This window comes from Ambystoma mexicanum, chromosome 11 (assembly GCF_040938575.1).
Source record: "Ambystoma mexicanum isolate Mex_15411 chromosome 11, UKY_AmexF1_1, whole genome shotgun sequence".
Lineage (NCBI taxonomy): Eukaryota > Metazoa > Chordata > Amphibia > Caudata > Ambystomatidae > Ambystoma > Ambystoma mexicanum.
In genome coordinates, this window is record NC_090934.1 from 1122254146 (window position 1) to 1122273796 (window position 19651).

Consider the following 19651-nt stretch of genomic DNA (forward strand, 5'->3'; position numbering starts at 1 on the left):
AGAGGCCCCAGACACCGTGGGCGGACGACCCCGCGGCACCGCGACAAGGACTAGTTAGTGGAGCCGTGCGCCCCCCACCCTGCGCTCACGACCTGTGCCGGACGGTCGGGTCTCGGAGGAGGCGCGGCGACATAGGAGGCACGGGACTACGGTCCCTCATCGAGATAGAGGGCTGCGGGCTCTGGAGAAGCGCTTCCCGGGCCCCCGCCTTTCAACGACGTATGGGGGACGGTGAGGAACGGAAGAGCGCCCACCAGCACACCAAGGGGAACCCCGTTCCTGGGAGGCCCAGGGCCCCTCCCGAGTTCCCGTAGAAACACGGAGGCCCACACGAGGACCCGCAGACGGCCGCCCCCGCGGGAGGAAACGGCCAACCCAGGATACCGGCCCAGAGCACCACCGAGGGAGGCACGGGGCAAGGACCCTCCACACATGATCCCTGCCGACACGGGGTACCGGACGGGTGTCGCGGACTCCGAGGGACGTGGCCCGGGCCCCCACTGGCTACGTAGAGGAGCAGTTGAGTGCCAGTCAGCACGCCGGAGATAGCCCACCCAGAGCCCCATCTACCGCAGCCCGAGCCAAACTGTCGGCCCTGGACCCCCCACAGTGACTGTGAAGTGAGGAGGTGAGGAGAGCGTGGGCGGGAAGAGACAGACTGGATGCAGTGAAAGTGGGCTCCCCTCCCGCGCAACCTTTCCCGTGCGGCGCCCCGGCTCCCCATCTAGCTGGGGAGTAGGCCAGAGGGACCGAAGGTGCCGGAGATCGGATACCCTACCCCCCGAAGGTCCCACCCGACGGCACGGCACAGCCCCCCCATAGAGCTGCTACCCAACACGAGGCGCTCCACGCAAGACCTTAGCACACCAGGCACGGGGAGGGCCTTGGGCCGTGGTGTACTCGTGGTGTACACCACAGGGTCCCCCGCGAGAGGGCCCCGGACAGAGGCACCACCCCTGGATGCATCAAGACACCAAGACCCTGGGGGGCACGGCGATATTGTGGGCTATCTTGTCTCTCCAGCACTTCTGACGGCCTCACTCAGCCACGAGGGAGGCCCCCGGAGACACCATGCCCTCAGGCGGCGAACCCCCCCCCCCCCCTGCGCCACTCACGAAGGAGGATCTCAAGGACATCCTCCACGAGATCAAGGCAATCCGGACAGATATACAAGCGTCCATAGTGGATCTCAAGGAGGGTGGACACCTTAGAGGAGAAAATGGAGGGGATGGAAAACAACCACCCCCAGACGGACCTCCTGGACATGAAATACGAGGCGAGGCTAACGGACCTAGAGATAAGAGATGAGGACATAACCTTGAAGATGGACGATTTGGAAAACAGAGAGCGCCGGAACAACCTGCGTATCATGGGTGTGTCGCAGGAGAGAGGGGAGACAGCGGCGGATGTGGGGAGGAAGGTCCAGGGCCTGATAAACCATCTCTTCGCGTTAGAGGGGGGCAAAGAGGTCCAGCTGGAGAGAGCGCATCGACGTGGAGGGGGTGCGGGTGGAGGCCGAAAGTCCATCGTGGTGAGGTTCCTACTCTACAGGGAGAAAATGGAGGTCCTGGAGAAGGCAAAGAGGCTGGGGGGCTTTATTTTTGAAGGTGACACAATTAAGATTTACCAGGACTTATCGTATCTTACGCTCACCCGCAGAAGAGAATGTCGTCCGCTCACCCAGTGGCTTACTGCTCAAGACATAAGATACAGATGGTCCTTCCCCTTCGCCCTGTCCTTTGAACGCGCTGGGGCGGACTACAGAGTGACCAGTGGCAAGGAGGCCTCGCAAGTGCTGCAAGTGATCAAGGGGGTCGCCCTGGGTGAGGAAGACGAGGTCGGCACCCAAGCATCGGGTGACACCAGGAGAGAACCGGCTGGCCCTTGGGCCACGAAGAAGAAGACAAAGGGCAGAAGGAAATTTAGGAAACCAAACACTCCGACATCGGAGGCCGAAGGGGACTAGGTGAAGTAAGACAAACCAACTGGAAGGTCAAGATTAGTTTGTTAGCAACCCCGGCCGGGGACGCGAGTTTCAACAGGAGAACTGCGTTGCAGGAACACGCTCACACCCTGGTGGCTTGCCCGTTGGCAGGCGTCATGCAAGAGGGAGAGAAAAGGGAGGGGGGAGGCGAGGGGATGGGGGACAAAGACCTTGGGGCACAGGACATATCCAGCTTGGTAAAGAAGCGGGGCAGCTCTCACAGGACCGGGAAACAATTAATCCATCAGAGAGAAGCAATGGAAGACAATGAAGAAAGGGGCCGGGTTGAGTCGCTTAGGATGGGCTCCCTTAACGTCAAGGGGCTTAACTCCCCAACGAAGTGCTCCCTTCTAGGAAGGGAAATGAGAAACGGGAGAGTGGATATTATGTTTGTACAAGAAACCAGGACGGTGAGGGGGGAGGAGAGGGCCATCCCTGGACCACACGTGGGTCAGACCTTCTGGGCATCTGGCCACATAAAGAAAGAAGGAGTCGGTATGCTGCTTCATAGGAATCAGAAATTAATGGAAGTGTCCACTTGGGAGAGGGAGGATGGGAGGGCCCTGGTAGTGTCGGGTAATTTACATAATACCAGAGTCACCCTTGCAGCAATATATTGCCCCAACACGGGTCAGAGGGAATTCGTTCAAGAGGCCCTGGGGGAGGTGATGGCTAAAGCAGATGGCCTTTTGCTCCTGGGGGGGACTTTAATATGTGGGCGGACCAAGAGCTGGACCATAGTGGTAACGCAGGCCCTCCGAACAGCAGTGGGGGGACGCCTCACGGGGCGCTGCGGGAAATAATGTGGGAGCAGGGGCTGGTGGACATATGGCGGGAGCTGCACCCGAGGCGCAAGGGATACACCTTCTACTCTGCGGCCCACGGCACCAGAACTAGAATAGATTATCTTTTCATTGGAAACCAGCACATGAGCAAAATAGAGGCCTGTGAGATTCGGTCCGTTAGCTGGTCAGACCACAATATGGTCTGGTCGGATATCTGTATGGCAGACCTTAAAACCAGGGAATCTCTATGGAAATGCAACGATTTCCTGTTGAGAGACGTGGTCTTTAAGGAAGAAATGGCAACAGCGATCAGAGAATTCTTTGAGGTAAATGACACGGGGGAAGTCAACAGGGAGATTGTGTGGGAGGCGGCAAGGCAACTTGGAGAGGTAGGCTAATTAGTGAAGGGGCCTCCAAAAAAAGGGTTAGGACCCTCCTGACCCACAGATTAAGATCAGAGATAATTTCGTTGGAAAGGTCGGAGGGGAAGATGGAGACAGAGAGAGAGAGGGACCTGGGCATCGCAAGGGAAAAGAGACAAGAATTGCAGGAAATGGAGATGGGCAAGATTGTAGCGGGGCTCCAACATTTACGTCACAAATACTATGAAAAAGGGGACAAGGCGGACGCCATGCTGGCAGCAAAACTTCGAGGCCAGAGGGCGGATAGATGGGTGGCGAGGTTAAGTAGTAGGCATGAAGGGGACGTATCCGACTCGGAAGAGATTGCAGAGAAATTTGCGTCCTTTTATGAGGCCCTGTATGGGAGAGAGGGGGAGACGGAAAAGGAAGCCTTGGATGATTATCTCAAGGGGGTCACCCTCCCGGCTCTTGAACCCCTAGAAGCATCAATCCTCGATGCCCCGATAACGGAGGAGGAGGTACTAAGAGCTATAGCGGGTCTGAAGAGGGGTAGGGCCCCAGGGGAAGATGGGTTCACGGCAGGCTTTTACAAGGCCTTCTCGGGCCTCCTGGCAGGGTTCCTGGCAGGTCTCTTCTCGCACATAATGGAGACAGGCAGAGCGCAAACATCCTTAATTACAGTAATCCCAAAGGAGAGGAAGGACCCGGCGGATAGCCGCTCCTATAGACCTATTTCCCTCCTGAATGTGAATGCAAAGCTATTCACCAGGATCATTGCTACTAGGCTGGACGGTCATATACCGAGGCTAATTCATCCCGATCAGGTGGGTTTTATAAACGGTAGGCAGGGGGCCGACACAATGCGGAAGACCCTACATCTGATGAGGGAGGCAGCGCCGAGGGGTGTAAACCCGGTTTTGGTCTCGATCGACGCAGAGAAGGCGTTCGACCGGGTCGACTGGGGATTCCTCCAGGGGGTACTCAAGAAACTGGGGTTCGAAACTGGGATTATACGAGCGATCAAAGCCTTATATGTGTCACCAACTGCCAGAGTCACAGTCAATGGGTGCCTGTCACAAGTTTTCCACCTACAAAGAGGTACAAGGCAGGGCTGCCCTCTTTCCCCACTCCTCTTCGCCATGACAATGGAAGTATTAGCAGAATATATCAGGGGCTAGCCAGGGGTTCAGGGAATTGAGGTGGGGGAACGTACCTTTAAACTGGGTCTTTATGCAGATGATATCTTGCTTCATCTCCGGGAACCGACAAGGTCAGTCCCGGCAGCCCTGCAGGAAATTGAACGGTACGGTCGATTCTCAGGCTTTAAGGTGAATATTAGCAAGTCCATGATTTTTCCATTTGCCTCTGATACGGATAGAAATGTTACTGAACTTATCCCACTATGCCTGCAGATCTGTACAGAAGGGATAAAATACCTGGGGATCAACATAGTACGCCCCGGAGAGGATCTGAACCAGGCCAACTACTCCCCACTGTTTGATAAACTGTTCAGAGAAATGGAGAGCTGGGGGAAGGGGCAGATATCCTGGATGGGAAGGATAAATGCCATAAAAATGAACCTGCTACCCAGAATGCTGTGTGTCTTCCAGATGCTCCCCTTGGAAGCCCCAAACACATACCTCAGAGAAGCCAGGAGACGCATAATGAAGTTTATATGGCAGGGCCGGAGACACAGAATAGGGTATGAGACCCTCACTCTCCCCAAAGATAGAGGGGGGGTCGCTTTGCCGGACTTGACAGTCTACCACAGGGCAGCCCAACTCAGGACCTTGGCCCCACATCTTAGAGAGGACCCCAATAAACAATGGGTATACATTGAAAACTACTACCTGCACCCGGTCACCGTAGGCGAATGGCTATGGGTCCCTTTAAATAAGCTCCCCAAAAGAATCAGGGATCACCCGATACTGGGTACAATGTGGAAAGCGCTAGCGGGGAAGGGAAATAAAGAGAAAGTCACGACATGGCCCTCGCCCCTGAGCCACATCTGGTCCACTCCAGTGCTAAAGGAGATCCCAGGCCACAAACACTATCAGTCATGGTTCGACGCAGGCCTCTGCAGGGTCGGCCAACTAATGAGGGAGGACACCTTCATAAGCATCCAGGAGCTCGAGGAGGCTCTGGGAATTGGCAGGCTCTCCCCACTTCTATACCTTCGTCTTAAGGGAATTCTCATGAAACCAAAGCTAAAGCCCTGCATACAAAGAAAGCTCACCCCGGTCGAGAAAATCCTAGACTCCCACACGGAAATGAAAGGCCTCATCTCTCTCCTGTATGGAGCTCTCTTAATCCCCCGTGAGGGATCGATTAAAAGTCTTAGAGGAAAATGGGAAAGGGACCTGGGCTGGGACATTGGGGATGGGCTCTGGTGGAAATTATGTAGCAGGGCATTCAAGACATCTATTTCCTGCCAGTACAAGACACATGCCATCAAACTTCTTCATAGGTGGCAATATGACCCGATCACCCTCTCCAGGATGTTCCCAGACGTTGCCACGTTGTGTTGGCACGGTTGCGGAGAGAGGGCCAAATATTGGCACATGTGGTGGTCCTGCGAGAAGGTCCAAGTTTATTGGTCGGAGGTGCTCAGTTGGCTTAAGGACGCGGGAGAAGGGGTCTATCCGTTGGAGCCACTCACACTATTATTTGGGCTACAGCAAAAGGATGAGCACTGGGAGAAGCTCCTGGACTTGACACGCTCCTTACTCTTAGCAGCTAGGGCTGCACGGGCCAGGACATGGAAGAGAGCAGCACTCCCCTCAAGGAGAGAATGGGTGACAGTGGCCAAGGACATTTATTTTATGGATAGACTAAAAGCAGCACTTCAGGCTCCAGCTCGCAGCTCGAGGCCGACTGGTTACAATTCATGGAGGTGTTCGCCAGCACAAACTGCGAGCCAGAAAGGTGATGTGGCCACTCCACCCGGCCCGAAACCAGTTTCAGGATTGAACTTATTGTACGCTTCTCAAGAAAAGCTGATTCATTGTGTCTGTTTATAAGTCCGGTCAGCGCTGCCCGAAGAAATTATCCACAGAAACGTGGAGCCTGTGCCCCAAGAAGGGGGATTTTGAGGGGAGGGGTGGGAGGGTGAATACAGTGGAGAGTTACGGTTCTTGTTTGAAGTTGATATGGGCATGTGCCCTAATGTAATCGTTTTTCAGAGCTCTTTGTTGTTCAGAAAATCAATAAAATATATTTAAAAAAAAAAAAAAGGAATGACCATTGTTCTCCCGAAGCTGGGCTCCATTCAGGATTGGGCGCTGGTGTTTTCCGACCGTCTTGGTGGGGCTATAGGACAGTTCCTGAACAGGTGCTTGTCAGAGGCGCAGTACATGCATAGTCCACTGTTGATTCTTCAAGTTCTTTCTTCCGGAGTCAGAGTACCTCTCAGAGCCCCAAACTGCATTGGTTCTGCTTTTGTCTGTGCTGCTTGAGGAGCTCCTCTAGGGCTGGGATAGACTGGCGAAAGGTCTTGACTGAGGAGTACGACTCCGTCTTTTCTCTGCCTTTCTTTCCTGAAGACAGAAGTCTATCTGCAAGGACAGATCTAGAAGAGCCTGGAAGGATCTTGGACGAGCCACTCTGGCCAATTCATCTTTCACATCCTCATTGAGTCCTTTTCTGAACAAGGTAAAACAAGCCTCAGGCTACCAGTCTGCTTCTTTAGCTAACTGCTTGAATCGGGTCACGTATGTCAACATATCCTGGTTGCCCTGCTGGAATTCGAGCAGCTTCTCCTGGGCCGAGAACACCTGCTCTGGACGGTCAAACATGGCCTTGAATGCCTGCAAGAATCCATCGTAGTTGTCTAACAAGGGGTCCCCAGCAGCTACCAGTGGCGTAGCCCATGCTAATGCATTTCCAGCAAGATGCGATACTACGAATCCAACCATAGCCCTGTTTGTTGAAAAGTAGTATGGTTTGAAGGGGAAGTGCACCATACATGAATCCAGGAAGGATAGTAACGCCTTTGGGGCTCCGTCATACCTTTCCACTATGCCTCCTGTGGATGCACTTTCTGGGAATGCTGAATCCCTGGATAGTACGAACTGTCGCAAGGCGGAGTTCTCTGCTTTGAGGTTCTGGACTTCAGTTGATAATTCTTGAATGCCGCGCAACAAATCTTGGTGTGTGGGATCCATGTTTGCAGGTTTGTCAATCTGTTGGCGTCTCAAACTGTCAGAATCTGAGGAATTAGAATCATTTCTCACTTGCTTTGTTTTTGTAGTCTTCTTCTTCGTGGGAGTTTTATCCTTCTTTTTGGTGGACCAGGGTTCGTGGAGGTAAGGGCAAGCCTCCCCTGACCCCACCTGGCTGGCTCAAGACCAACCAGACTAGTACCGAGGGCAACTGCCCAAGCAAGGCAGACCAGAGATATCCATGAGGTCCACACAGTCAACTATTCCACAGCAGGAGATCCAGGAGTGAACGTAACCGGAATCCAGGAAGTAAATAGTGCAAGTATCAGAATACAGACGGACGGCGACCACCGCCGCCAGATAGACAGAAGCATGCACTACAACAGCGGTTCAAGAGCGAACCCACAAGCAACAGCTCACGAGCAAGACAGTAAGGTAAGTGGAAAGGATAGTGTTAGGGAGAATTCTCAACATGTGCTAATTTTCCTTACATTTTGAGACCTCCAGCAACTTTGCTGGATTTCTAGGATTTGATTTTTTTACCTGGGAAGAGTGTGAGCCTTTTTTTCCAACTCTTCCATGTATATTGGATGTGTTTTACTTTTATGCTCCTTGGTTGTGGAGTTTTAAAAACAACTCTGATGGCATCATCTTTTTCTGTGTGTCACACATCACCTTTAGTGCAGTGGCACAGGGATGTCTTTTAGACTTCCCAAGGTTTAAATACCTTCTCTGGGACTGACTACCGTCTCCCAGAGCATGTAAAGTTAAATTGACTTTACTAGTCTTTTTAAATTTACTGACCCAGCACACACTATCTTCCTATAGAGTGCTGGAGGGGTTGCCAAGCTTCCCCTGAGTCAAAACACTCATGTAACAGTCAAATGTTAACCTTTCCTACTTTAAATGGCTGGTGGCAGTGGTTTAGATCAAACTACCATGATTTCTCCCTACCACTAACAACGGTAGCTAGAAATCGGGTCAGCCATGTTTTTCAATATGGCACCCAAGATCTATCTGTAAAAACAGACTCTGGTCATCTCTTTCTGCCATTTCTTTTAGGAAAGGTCCTTCTCGTGTGTGTCTCTGTGCGCCAAAGGGTTTGGTCCCTTTGCTTGTTGGCCTTTGGCGGGCTTCAGTGCTGAAGCCCTCCTCTGGTACCTGAGTGTCTGGGGTGGACAGGATGTGAGGGAGGTGCCCGAAACTCCCTGTGCTTAGTCTCCTAGGAGACCTGAATGCACTCTGGCGTGATTGGCCAGCTGGCTGTCCGGTAAGGACAGCCACCCTGCTGTGTGAGTGACAGCCAGGCTGGAATGAATGGGGGAAAACTGTTTAAAAGCAGGTCTCTGGGACTTGGAAAGCAGAGTCGACCACTGGAACGAAAGAACCGCAGACGATCTGAAGGAAGAGGACTGCTGCAACTCCTGGACGACCGGTGAAGCCCTGCTGCAGGTCCGAATTGCCTGAAACTCCATCGACAGAGAAGCCCTTCAAGGTTAACTTCTTCCCTTGAGTTTGGTGGGAACAACCAACTCGCAAGCCATCTGGACACCGTCCCCATCTGGTCAAAATTTCATCAGAGTGCTGTTGAAAACCGGATAGCCAGAGGGAAGGAATCCAGCTTGTGGACTTTAAGGCACTCACACCTTAAACCGACATCTTGCTACAGCTTTTGGCCTCATCCGTGGGCAGTGCCGGAACCTCCCGACGTCCTCCTTCTTGTCCCCACGACTGAAGCTCAGGAACAGCGTGATCTGCTCGAACTGCCAGGAACAACTACCTCAGCTACAGCTTTCTTCATTGACAAGGTACTGTGCAAACGCGGTCTGGAAATCTTTTCGTCCATCGAGAAAGTGTGTGAAACTTTGCTCAACTACGAAGGCTTGTCCTTCCCTTAACATTCGTCGAACTTTTTGCCTATTCAAATTCTTCTAATCTCCGTGGCAAAGACTTAACCGTTATATACCAGAACTGTGCTATCCTATACAAAGGACTCTGAACCATAGACTTTGGCCCAGGCCTATTGAGAAGAATTGCTGGTTGTATCTAACTGAAACCCTTTGCCCTGCCTATGAATGCATTTGGGCAGTCTATTCTTATAACCTTGTCTTTTTACTCCTTTAATAAGTATCTGAAGTGCCATTTTGCTCCCACTTCATTTGGAGCTAAACGTGTTCAGTTAATTACCAGTTGTATTTTTGTGGTTTATTAGTGTGTGATATTGAGCTGCTTTGCTAGTGTAATGTTTTCTAACTGACTGAGAAAATAAATGTATATTCTTTTACCAAGAAACCTTGACTAGTGGATATTTGAATCACTGTGATTGTTGGTCCTTTGTGTAACTTGTTCTACTGCTCATTTAAACTCTTGAGATAAGTCTGGATGCTCAGCCATCGCTACCACTTTACTGTGTAGTACAGGCTTGTACCAAAGGTGAAATTGTGCTCAAACTTGTAGTCCTAATTACCTGTAGTGGCCCCAAAGGGTACTGCATGAGATTCTGACTTACAGATAGCGGCGACGTTCCAGGAACGAGCCGAAACACTGAAGGTTAGGCAGCACAACCCAGGGGTGGCACTACCAGGAGAGGGCAAGGAAGGAAAACACAAGTAAGCGCTGAGCAGGGTAACCATACCGAGCGTTGAGATGCACTGAACACATGTCTCAGCGGCACTTAAATGATGACATTGTCAACAAGACCAAAGACTAGAGCGCACTTGTTTCTTTGTGCGGCGGCCATGTTGGTAGTGAAAATGGACACCGCCAAGCGGCGACAAATCCTCCAGGCAGAAAGAAATGGACGGCCATGTAGAATCATGACAGGCGTCGTACTAGCGAGGGCAGTAGCTGAAGTTTCAGGGTGAGACAAACTAGATAGATCCAGCGTGGCCCTAACCTCAGAACAGGTTAGGATAGGAGAGGCGTTCAGAATGACAACACTCCCTTCCATAGGGACACCAAGTGTGGCTAAAGCAGGTGTCCTCATATCTGTTGCCTCCCCTACACAAACAACAACAGACTTGCTGCGCAAGGAGTAGCACAAAGACATATCTCAAAGTATAAAATAATCCAAACTCACCCGGACCCTGTATATGCTATCAACCTTACACTGGATAGGGTTTACCAAGACGCTGGGCAGTTGGCAATAAAGTGAGCTGTTGGGTCCGCAGTCAGTAGGACGGCAAGACAGCAGTAGCACTTGCCAACGCACTTCAGATGCGCATGCTACGCACTGTGAATAAGTTTCAAAACACTACTCCTGTTCATGTAAGTTTGTTGCTCATTGAGTCACCAGGCAGAAAAGTAGATCCCAGATATAACGGCTACTCAGATTTCAGCAAACACTAGTCAAACTGCAAGACTGCAGTAGCACTTGCCCACGCACTTTGCACTGATGTGTTACCTTTTGTCGTTTTTAGTACTAGGCCAGTGTGGCCAAAAAGCAACAGCGTGTTTCAGTGATAGGCTACTTTAGGTCATAGCATTTTCTATTTTACACAGTAATACAACCTACCCCTTGAATTAATTCTGTCTTCACTCTGCCATCTGCTCTACAGTGCTAACCAGCAGCAGCAGTTGGGATGCTTCTCTTCTTACCCTTACCTACAGGAACATCAAAGTTGCTTTGGGCTTGCGTTGCAGCCCAAGTAGATCAGAATATCTTACCTGCAGGGTTTTTCACTTAAATTAGACAGTGGGATTCGTTATAAGTTGGGTGGTATTTCGGTGGTAAATCCACCAAAATACCACTAAACTGTGTTACCGTCACAGCCACTTGGTCCGGCAGTATTGCAGCCAGATTAGAAGTGGCGGTAGGCGGTGTAAATCCTCATTTATTTTGAGTCTATTGGACTCAATGTGTGATTTTGGTAGAATTACTGCAGCAGTAATCCCACCTGTGGTAATTCTGACGAAATTTGGCAGAAAGTTGGAAGATTTCCCTCCAGCTCATAGCTGGAGGTGAACCGACCAACTTTCCACCTAACTTATATTTGGCCGGTGCGGTAATGCAGCCGTATACAGTAATACCACCACATTTTACCCACACCGCCCAATTTGTAGTGAACCCCACTAGTGTGCTTTAATTGTAAGCCAATTATAGACCAGTTTAGGTCCTAACAGTTTACCAAGGTAAACTACTCTAAATGCTTCTCCCTTTACTCAAAGCTGAGTTTAAAATCCTCTACACTACTAATGCTATGATTAAAAATCACGAACAAGTGTATATAAGATTAAAAACAGCAGCATGTGTCACTTTGCGCCAGGTTCAGTGTTGGGGATGGCACTGACTGCCGATGCCGCAGAAGAGCACAGATGCAACATGTTGGCTATAGCTGAACAGCTTAAGCATGTGTAGTGCAGTTTGGATCAAGAGCCACACCGTGATGAGAGTCAAGAGGCACAGTTACATTTCTTTTAGGTGTATCAAGGATGGGGGGAAATAAATAAATCTGTGAGAGACAGTTTGACTTGAAACAGGGTATTTTTACACCTGCAAGCGCTTCATCACTGTCAATTGATTTTACATACGTCTGTGACAAAAACTGCACTTTAAAGCACACAGTAACCCAATTTCTTCTCCAATGAACCTCACAAATCTTTGGTCCGACCATCTATGACTTGCCATAATAGGTTTCCTCATTTGTTTTAGTTATGTACACTTGTGTACACACATTCGTTATCATGCACAGTTCAATCTATACAAATGTAGGTGATTACCATCGGGTTGCTTCTGCCACTGGATATTCGTCTTTAAACCATGATATGGTTGAGTCACTTAGGATATTGAAAAACTGGCACCAAAGTTTTAAATTTCCTGAGGAATCAGAGAATTGTTCCACTCTTATTTTACGGATTACCTGAGGGGCTGCAGAAGAGAGAGAAAGTTAGATATATCACAGAAATTGTTTACAATGTATATGGCACACCAGATATCAGAAAATGCACTCTGCAAGTCATCAAATGTATTCTATAATAACCATTTTCAACATTCAATTTTGAAGCTTCACTTTCAGTATGAATTTCTTGTTCACTCTGTGGGCCAGATTTGAAGTTTGGTACATTGAAAAAGCAGTGTGAGGGAGAGGTTCTGGGGAGTGGAAGTGCTGACTGCAGAGCACACAAATAAGTGCTCCAGTCCCACACGCCAAATAGTTGGAGATCACAGCTCTCTTCTCGCTGACCTTTAGCCGACAGTGCACATATAGGCAATGGGTTTGCTAGGTCTGGAAAAGGACTGGGGCTACGCTGATGTCGGAAATGTCGGGACTGGGGGCTAGCTAGCCTTTTGGTTGTAGCTCCTGAGATTCTATCCGGGGCTACAATCAAAAGGCCAGGGGCTATAGCCCCATTAGCCACCCACTAGCAACGCCATAGGAGCAGGAGGTGTGATTTAAGAGATGAAACCTTAATTGCCTAATAAACCATCTCTAATACTTGTCCTTTCAACAACTAGCAACCACCCATTTGGATGGTGTTCTTGGGTCTCCATCCCCACCTCTGCCCATGCCACAGCAGAGACCTCAACTTATATGCGGTACCTAAATACAACATTCTTGGTGGTGCACAAGAATGTAATTATTATTATTTTTTATTATTATTGCATCAATTAGTTTCCAAGAAAACTTTAAATGCAGTACATGAACTTAAATGGTAAGAAAGAGAAAAGAAAAAGGAAAAATGTCAACAACTATATAGGGAGGAAAATAAAAACCAAAAGAACTAGGTATCCAAGATTAAGAAAATGTCTCTCACAAAGTTCAACAATGCCAAAGTCAAAGATACTTTTCCTCCCCATCTTAAAATGGACCACTTCTCGTGAGGAAGTTTGGACTTGAGGTTCTCAAAGTGTTTTTCCAGCCATTTTTCTCTGAAGACTGAGAGTGGAACACAGCTCATTACCAAGTGCTGTATAGTTTCTGCCTCCTGTCCGCAGCAACGACATGACACAATCCTATCTTCCCTCTTTTTAATCCTTCTTCCTAACACCTCCCTTGTAGGCAGGAGGTTTAAACAGAATCACAGAAAGTGTTGCCTTTCTGAGTATGAAGGGAATTTGTCGAGGTATGGAAGCACTGTGCCTCTGCTGTAATGTTCGTCTAAGCCCAAGGATATAGACGAGAATTAACTGAGACTTGTTGGGGCTCCGCTTCTCACTGAAGCGTCCCCTGGGTAGGCCCTTGCCTCCGCAGCAATGACACGCGGGAGCCGGGGTATGCTGCAACCTTCTTTATTAAATACATCGGCGGAACTGCTGAAACCTTCCCTGTCCCTCCCCCTTCCCCTGACATCACGTCCGGGCCGTCATGTCCTTTGGGCCTCAACGGAGGCCCGCCCACACAACGATGTGGACAACCTGACATCTCCCCCCTTTTTAACATGCGAGTCCAGGGGCTCCCCTCTTACCCCATCTCCTCGATGAGTCGCATTGGCTTCATGCGGCTCCTCTGCGGTCGTTTTGCCTTATTTGGGGTTGGTCCTTCCCTGGCGAGTGTGGGGAGGTGCGCCTCGCCTTCTGACTCTTCCCCGTCTCCTTGGTACGCTTCTTCGTGTGGTCTGTCCTCGTCGCTGTCTCTGTCCCTTGTCCATTGGCCTTCTCGAGTCAGTCTAACCCGTTTGAAGTGCGAGCTGTTCCTGGTCACCATTGAGCAGTCGTCCCTTTGTGCTGTGACCATGGAGCCCTTCTTGTGCGTCACGACCAGGGGGGTGGGTGCAAAGGTGGCTTCTTCTTTCCGATTCTTGGGTTGCTTAGCCATACTTCGTCTCCTGGTTGCATTATGTTCTCGCGAGCTCTCCTTTTCCTGTCCGTGATCTCTTTTGTCTTTGCTTTCCTCGCGGTGTCATTTGCTTTCGCTTCTTGTTCCAGCAGCGTCAGTTCTTGTGGCCTCGGGTCCTCCGGTAGTCTCGTGGTGATCGGTCTCCGGAAAAGCAGGTCTGCTGGGCACACTCCCGTTGTGCTGTGGGGCGTGTGCCTGTATTCTCGTAGTAATTGGTTAAGGGCCTGCTCGAACGGCTTGTTTTGCACATGGGCGATTTGGAGGGTCCTCTTTATGTTGGCCATGAACGTTTCGACCATGCCGTTGGCCTGGGGCCATCGGGGGGTTATTCGTCGATGTTGGAACCCCATGTACTTTGCAAATTGCTGGAAGTCCTGACTTATGAATGTGGGACCGTTGTCCGACTTTATGATCTTGGGGATGCCATAGGCAGAGAGCATCCTGTCGAGTGCCGGGATGACATTCGATGTGGCGCTGCTTTCTACTATCTGGGCGTCCGGGTAGCTTGAGTATGACCACGTGTGTCCCGTTGTTCAGTGGTCCGAATAGATCTACTGCTAGCTCCTCCCACACTTTGTTCGGCAGCAGTGATGACTGTAGTGGGTTTGGATGTGGCGGGGGCGCCACTTGCACGCACACGTGGCAGCTTCCCACGACGGTTTCTACCAGACAGTCGAGCTGCGGGAACCAGGCTTTCTGGCGAAGGAGGCGCTTCGTGGCGACTACGCCTCTGTGTCCTTCATGCGCTAGGTGTACTATCCACTCCCGGAGCGTTCTCGGGATGACGACCTTGCATCCCTTTAATATAATGTTGTCCTCTACCACTGTCAGCTCTTCCCGGACCTGGTCCAACCACTTGACGTCTTCCTTCGTAGTTTCCGATTCTCCTCTGGCCTGTTGTCTCATGAGGGTCGTCTTGTCCGTCTGTAGGCAGTATCGAGCAATTCGCAGCGCTGGGTCCGCCTCTGACTGTACCAATAGTTCCTGCCATCCTACTGGGAGTGGTTGCAGGTGATGTATGATGTAGTTTATGTACGCATCCGCTATGGACGGTTGAGACGCTGTCGTGGACATGGGATGCCGGGAGAGTAATCTGCCGGGTTCTCCTCCTTTCCTGGGTGGTGCTGTATTTGGAATCTGTAATCCTGTAGGCGTAGGCCCCATCTGGCTATTCTCGGCGGCATCCTGGCCTTCGGGCTCCCGTATATGGTGAGCAGCGCCTGGTGGTCGGTGATGATGGTAAATTCCTTGCCAAACAGGAAGAGATTAAAGTATTCGCAGGCCCAGACGACCGTGAGGCTCTCTTTTTCTGCTTGCGAGTATGCCTGTTGCGTGGTTGTCAGGCTCCGGCTGGCATATGCTACTACATGTGTGATGTGTGGCTCCCTGGGGTCTTTCTGGGTCAGTATGGCGCCGAGTCCCACTGGGCTGGCATCCACGATTAATTCAGTGTCGCGGCTGGCATCAAAGTATGCCATGTCTTCGGCCTGTGCGATGGCCTTCCTTATTGCCTCGAACGCTGCTTGACACTCTTTCGACCATATGAATGGTGTGTCCTTCTGGGTGAGTAGGCGCAAGGGGTTACTGACTGTGGCGTAGTATTTCAGGTATCTGGAGCAGTAGCTGGCCAGTCCTAGAAACGACCTTAGGTCTGTGGTGTTCATGGGGGGCGTGGCTGAGTTGAGGGCCTCTACTTTTTCCGGGTTGGGTCTCATGCCTTTATCTGAGAAGATGTGCCCGAAGAATCTCAGAGATCCTTTCGAGAACTCACACTTGGATTTGTTCAAGGTTAGCTCTGCATCGTCCAGCGCTTGGCATACTCTGTGCAGTGCCAGGTCGTGTTCTTCCTGTGATTTTCCATAGACCAGGAAGTCGTCCGAATAGTTCAGGCAGTTGGGGACGTGTCTGATCACCTTGTGAATTTCCTCCTGAAAGATCTCAGCGGCAGAGGATATGCCGAAGCTGAGTCTTTTGTATTGAAACAGACCGAGATGGGTGACGAATGTGGTGATGTAGCAGGATTCCGGTGCGATTTCGATTTGGTGGTATCCTTTCGTAAGGTCTAACTTGGAGAAAACTCTCGCCCCGTGAAGAAGATGGACCATGTCAGTGATCCTGGGCACCTGATGCCTCTCCCTTTCAATGGCTGTGTTGGCTCTGCGCATGTCTACGCATAAACGTATGGATCCTTCTGGTGATTTCTTGGGGACGGGGACAATGGGTGATACCCATGGCGTCGGGCCCGACACAGGTTGTATGACGTTCATTTTGATGAGCTTGTCCAGTTCTTCTTCCACCTGTCTCTGGATATTGAATGGAATACCTCGATAGTGTTGGGCCACTGGTTTGACCTGAGGATAGATGTGGAGGTGTACTTTCCTGTTTCGCAGTTTGCCTAGGCCAGTGAAGAGCTTTGGGAATGAGTTTTCGATTGCATCCGGTTTGGCAAAGTACTTGTGGGCCATCAGCTGGTATAAGATGTGCACTAGTCCCATGTCTACTGCCGTCCGGAAGCTCAAAATGCATCCGCTATTAGCTGCGGTGTCCAAAATGTATAGCGGGGCCTTTGCGGAGTGCCCTTTATGTGTGCACCAGGCTGTGATCATGCCTTTAAATGGAAGGGGTGTCGTGGAGCCATAGGGATATATGTCTACTGTGGCTTTTCTAATCCTGGGCTGTGTGGCCAGGGACTGATATGCGCTTTCACTGATGATGTTGACCGTCGCTCCAGTGTCTACGAGAAATTGTAGTGGGGTGTCGTTCACTTGAAGTGTCAATATGGGGCTGTGTTGGGTGGCCGCTGTGTTGTCATGTAGGGCCCACACGAATCCTTTCCTCCTTTGATCCTCCTCTGACAACGGGGTGTCGCTGCTAGTGGGGGACCTGGTCTCAACATACCTTACGAAACGCCGTCTGTGTGATCGCCTCGTGTCCTCTGACGAGCATTTATCTTCGTGCGTGTATCGGCTTCTGCGGTCGCTGTCTTCTTTTCTGGCGTGCCTTCTTTCGTTGTCCACTGCGGGTCTGGGTGGACTCTGGCGGGTGTGCCGACGCCTGTCTTGGTAGCGATGTTTAGGTGGTGTGTGGGTTGGGGCGTTTTTGCACATGGCCCTGTAGTGGTCCATTCCCCCACATGCGGCACACTTTTGTCCTACATCGGGGCATTCCCCTGTGTGTGGGTATTCGTATCCGCATTTATAACATGTGGCTTCGAGGTGTTTGTTGCCTTGATTGGGGTGGGTATACAGCTTGTTGATCGACTCAGTGTTCTCACTGTGTTGATGTATGGACACTTTTCCTAGACTGTCCAGTTGAGAGTCCACAGCTGCTTCCATGTGGGGCAGCGCTAGAATTTCTTCCAGGGATCTTTGTTTCTGTAGGAGCTGCTTGCGAAATGGCTGCGAGAGGCAACCAGCGATTACTTGTGACCTGAGTGCCTCTTCGTTGGAATATCTGTGGAATTCACAATGTTTCAGTTTGATGCAGAGGCACATCACGAAATTGTCTATCGACTCCCCTTTTTCTTGTCTTGTTGTGTGGAACATGTGGCCTTCATAGTCGACATTTGTATGTGGCGCGAAATATTCAGACAGTTTGGCGTGTAATTCCCCGTATGTGACTGTTTCTACGTTCAGCAGCTCCCCCGCAATGTCTCTTACCGCCGGTCCCACTGCCATAAACAGTGTGTTTTTCAGTCTCGTGTCATCCGTCAATCCTATGGCGCCCGTGTAGAATTTGAAGTCCCGGAGCCATATGTTCCATTTGGGCCCTAGATTAGATGTGTCTCTAATCTCGAAAGGGTTGGGCATGTGCATGACTTGGGATGCTCCTCCCTCCTGGTGTGCATGTTGGCTGTTATCTTGCGCTGTATCAGCATTTCCAGACGCCGTTGCCACCATTCCCGCCCCTCCCGAGGAGGATGCTGGCGTGCTCGCCGTGTCCGACATGGTTGCGGTGCTGTGGTGAGCCCGTGTGCCCGTGGGTGACTATGGCGCTTGTGACTGGGCTTGGGCAGAGCAGTGTCTGCTTCTTTGCTGCATGTGGGGCGCAGTGTCCGCTCTAGCAGCGCTCCTGCTGCGTATGGAGGGACTTCTTCCTTCACTCACCCCTTTTTGGCGCGGCTTTGGTTCTCAGAGCCCGCCCGGCCTCACATCGCTCTTGGGAGGGGGGGGTCGTGTTCCACGACGTGGAGCGAGAGGATGGACTCCTCCGAGTGCTTTCCCCCGTTCGCCAGGCTCACCGGGCGTGCATACACTCCCTCGTGTGGCAGAGAGGTGAGCGCGGGGTGCCCGTGTGTTGTTCCCGGGCCCTTGTCACGCGGGAGGCGGGGCTGCACAGAATCACCTGCCGTGCCCGAGGCGCGCCGACGCGCTGTACTGCTCGACCGCAGACCTCGGCAAGGCGCCAGCAGGAGTCCGTGCCCGCTCGTCGCCAGTGTTGGGGCTCCGCTTCTCACTGAAGCGTCCCCTGGGTAGGCCCTTACCTGCGCAGAAATGAAACGCGGGAGCCGGGGTATGCTGCAACCTTCTTTATTAAATACATCGGCGGAACTACCGAAACCTTCCCTGTACCTCCCCCTTCCCCTGACATCACGTCCGGGCCGTCATGTCCTTTGGGCCTCAACGGAGGCCTGCCCACACAACGATGTGGACAACCTGACAAGACTGTCCTGGGTAATGATCCAGTCCCAATCCAAGAGTTTATTCTTTACCCTGGACGGGTTTTGCGCTAGCCTTTCTACATTTTGGGCAATGGTATCCAGAATGCCTTTGCAAGTTTTCTGCCATGTATTTAGAGCTGGGATCTGTCTGCCGGACAGTGCTTCGTTTATGGCCAGGAATCCGCTTCTTTTCGGGGGATCCAGGCATTTGCTGTAGATGGTTAAAGATTTCCAGACCATAGCAATGTACAGTGAGGTTAACCCCAGTTCTTTCCTCACACATTCAATGGGGAGGGATGATGGTAATCTCAAAGCCCTTTTCCAAAATAGGCCTTCCAGCAAACGCCAAACCTCCGGGGCAAGAAAGAAGTTAACCTCAGCAGCGTAAGTCAGAACGGGTGATACTTTTAGTTTGTAGAAGTCGATGAGTGGTCGAAGAGAGAAGGAACAGTAGCGTTGCTTGATTAGAAGTGCTTGAGATGCCAGATTTTTAACTTTACTTCTTAACCTAGTGACGCCCGGACGATCTTGTATGCTGTCATTTAAAGAAATTCCAAGACGGGACCACTGGTAAACTTCCCCCATTAGGTACCACCTGAAGTTCTTAGCATTGTTTGATGATCCTAAGGCCAAAACTTTCAATTTTTTTGGGTTGATTCTCAGGCCATTTTCCTGGACATACAGTTCCAGTGCTTTTAGCTGTCGCTGTAGACCTATCGCAGTCTGATCTAATAAGAGAAGGTTGTCGGCGAACAGCAACCTGCCCACGGGGGTCCCCGCAATCTTTGGTGGGAAGTATGACTTAGGAGATGAAACCTTAATTACCTAATAAACCATCTCTAATACTTGTCCTCTCAACAACTAGCCACCACCCATTTGGATGGTGTTCTTGGGTGTCCATTCCCACCTCTGCCCATGCCACAG

The 19651-nt window shown here is 50.9% G+C and overlaps 1 protein-coding gene across 2 annotated transcripts in view; it reads right to left on the reverse strand.

Moving 5' to 3' along the window:
• The window catches only part of ALPK3 (alpha kinase 3), a 1238914-nt gene that overhangs the window by 459896 nt on the left and 759367 nt on the right, over positions 1 to 19651 (reverse strand). For both annotated transcript variants that reach the window (XM_069624457.1, XM_069624456.1), the window contains one exon: positions 12011 to 12158. In XM_069624457.1, the coding sequence (XP_069480558.1) occupies positions 12011 to 12158 (148 nt within the window). The remainder of the gene's footprint in view (positions 1 to 12010; positions 12159 to 19651) is intronic.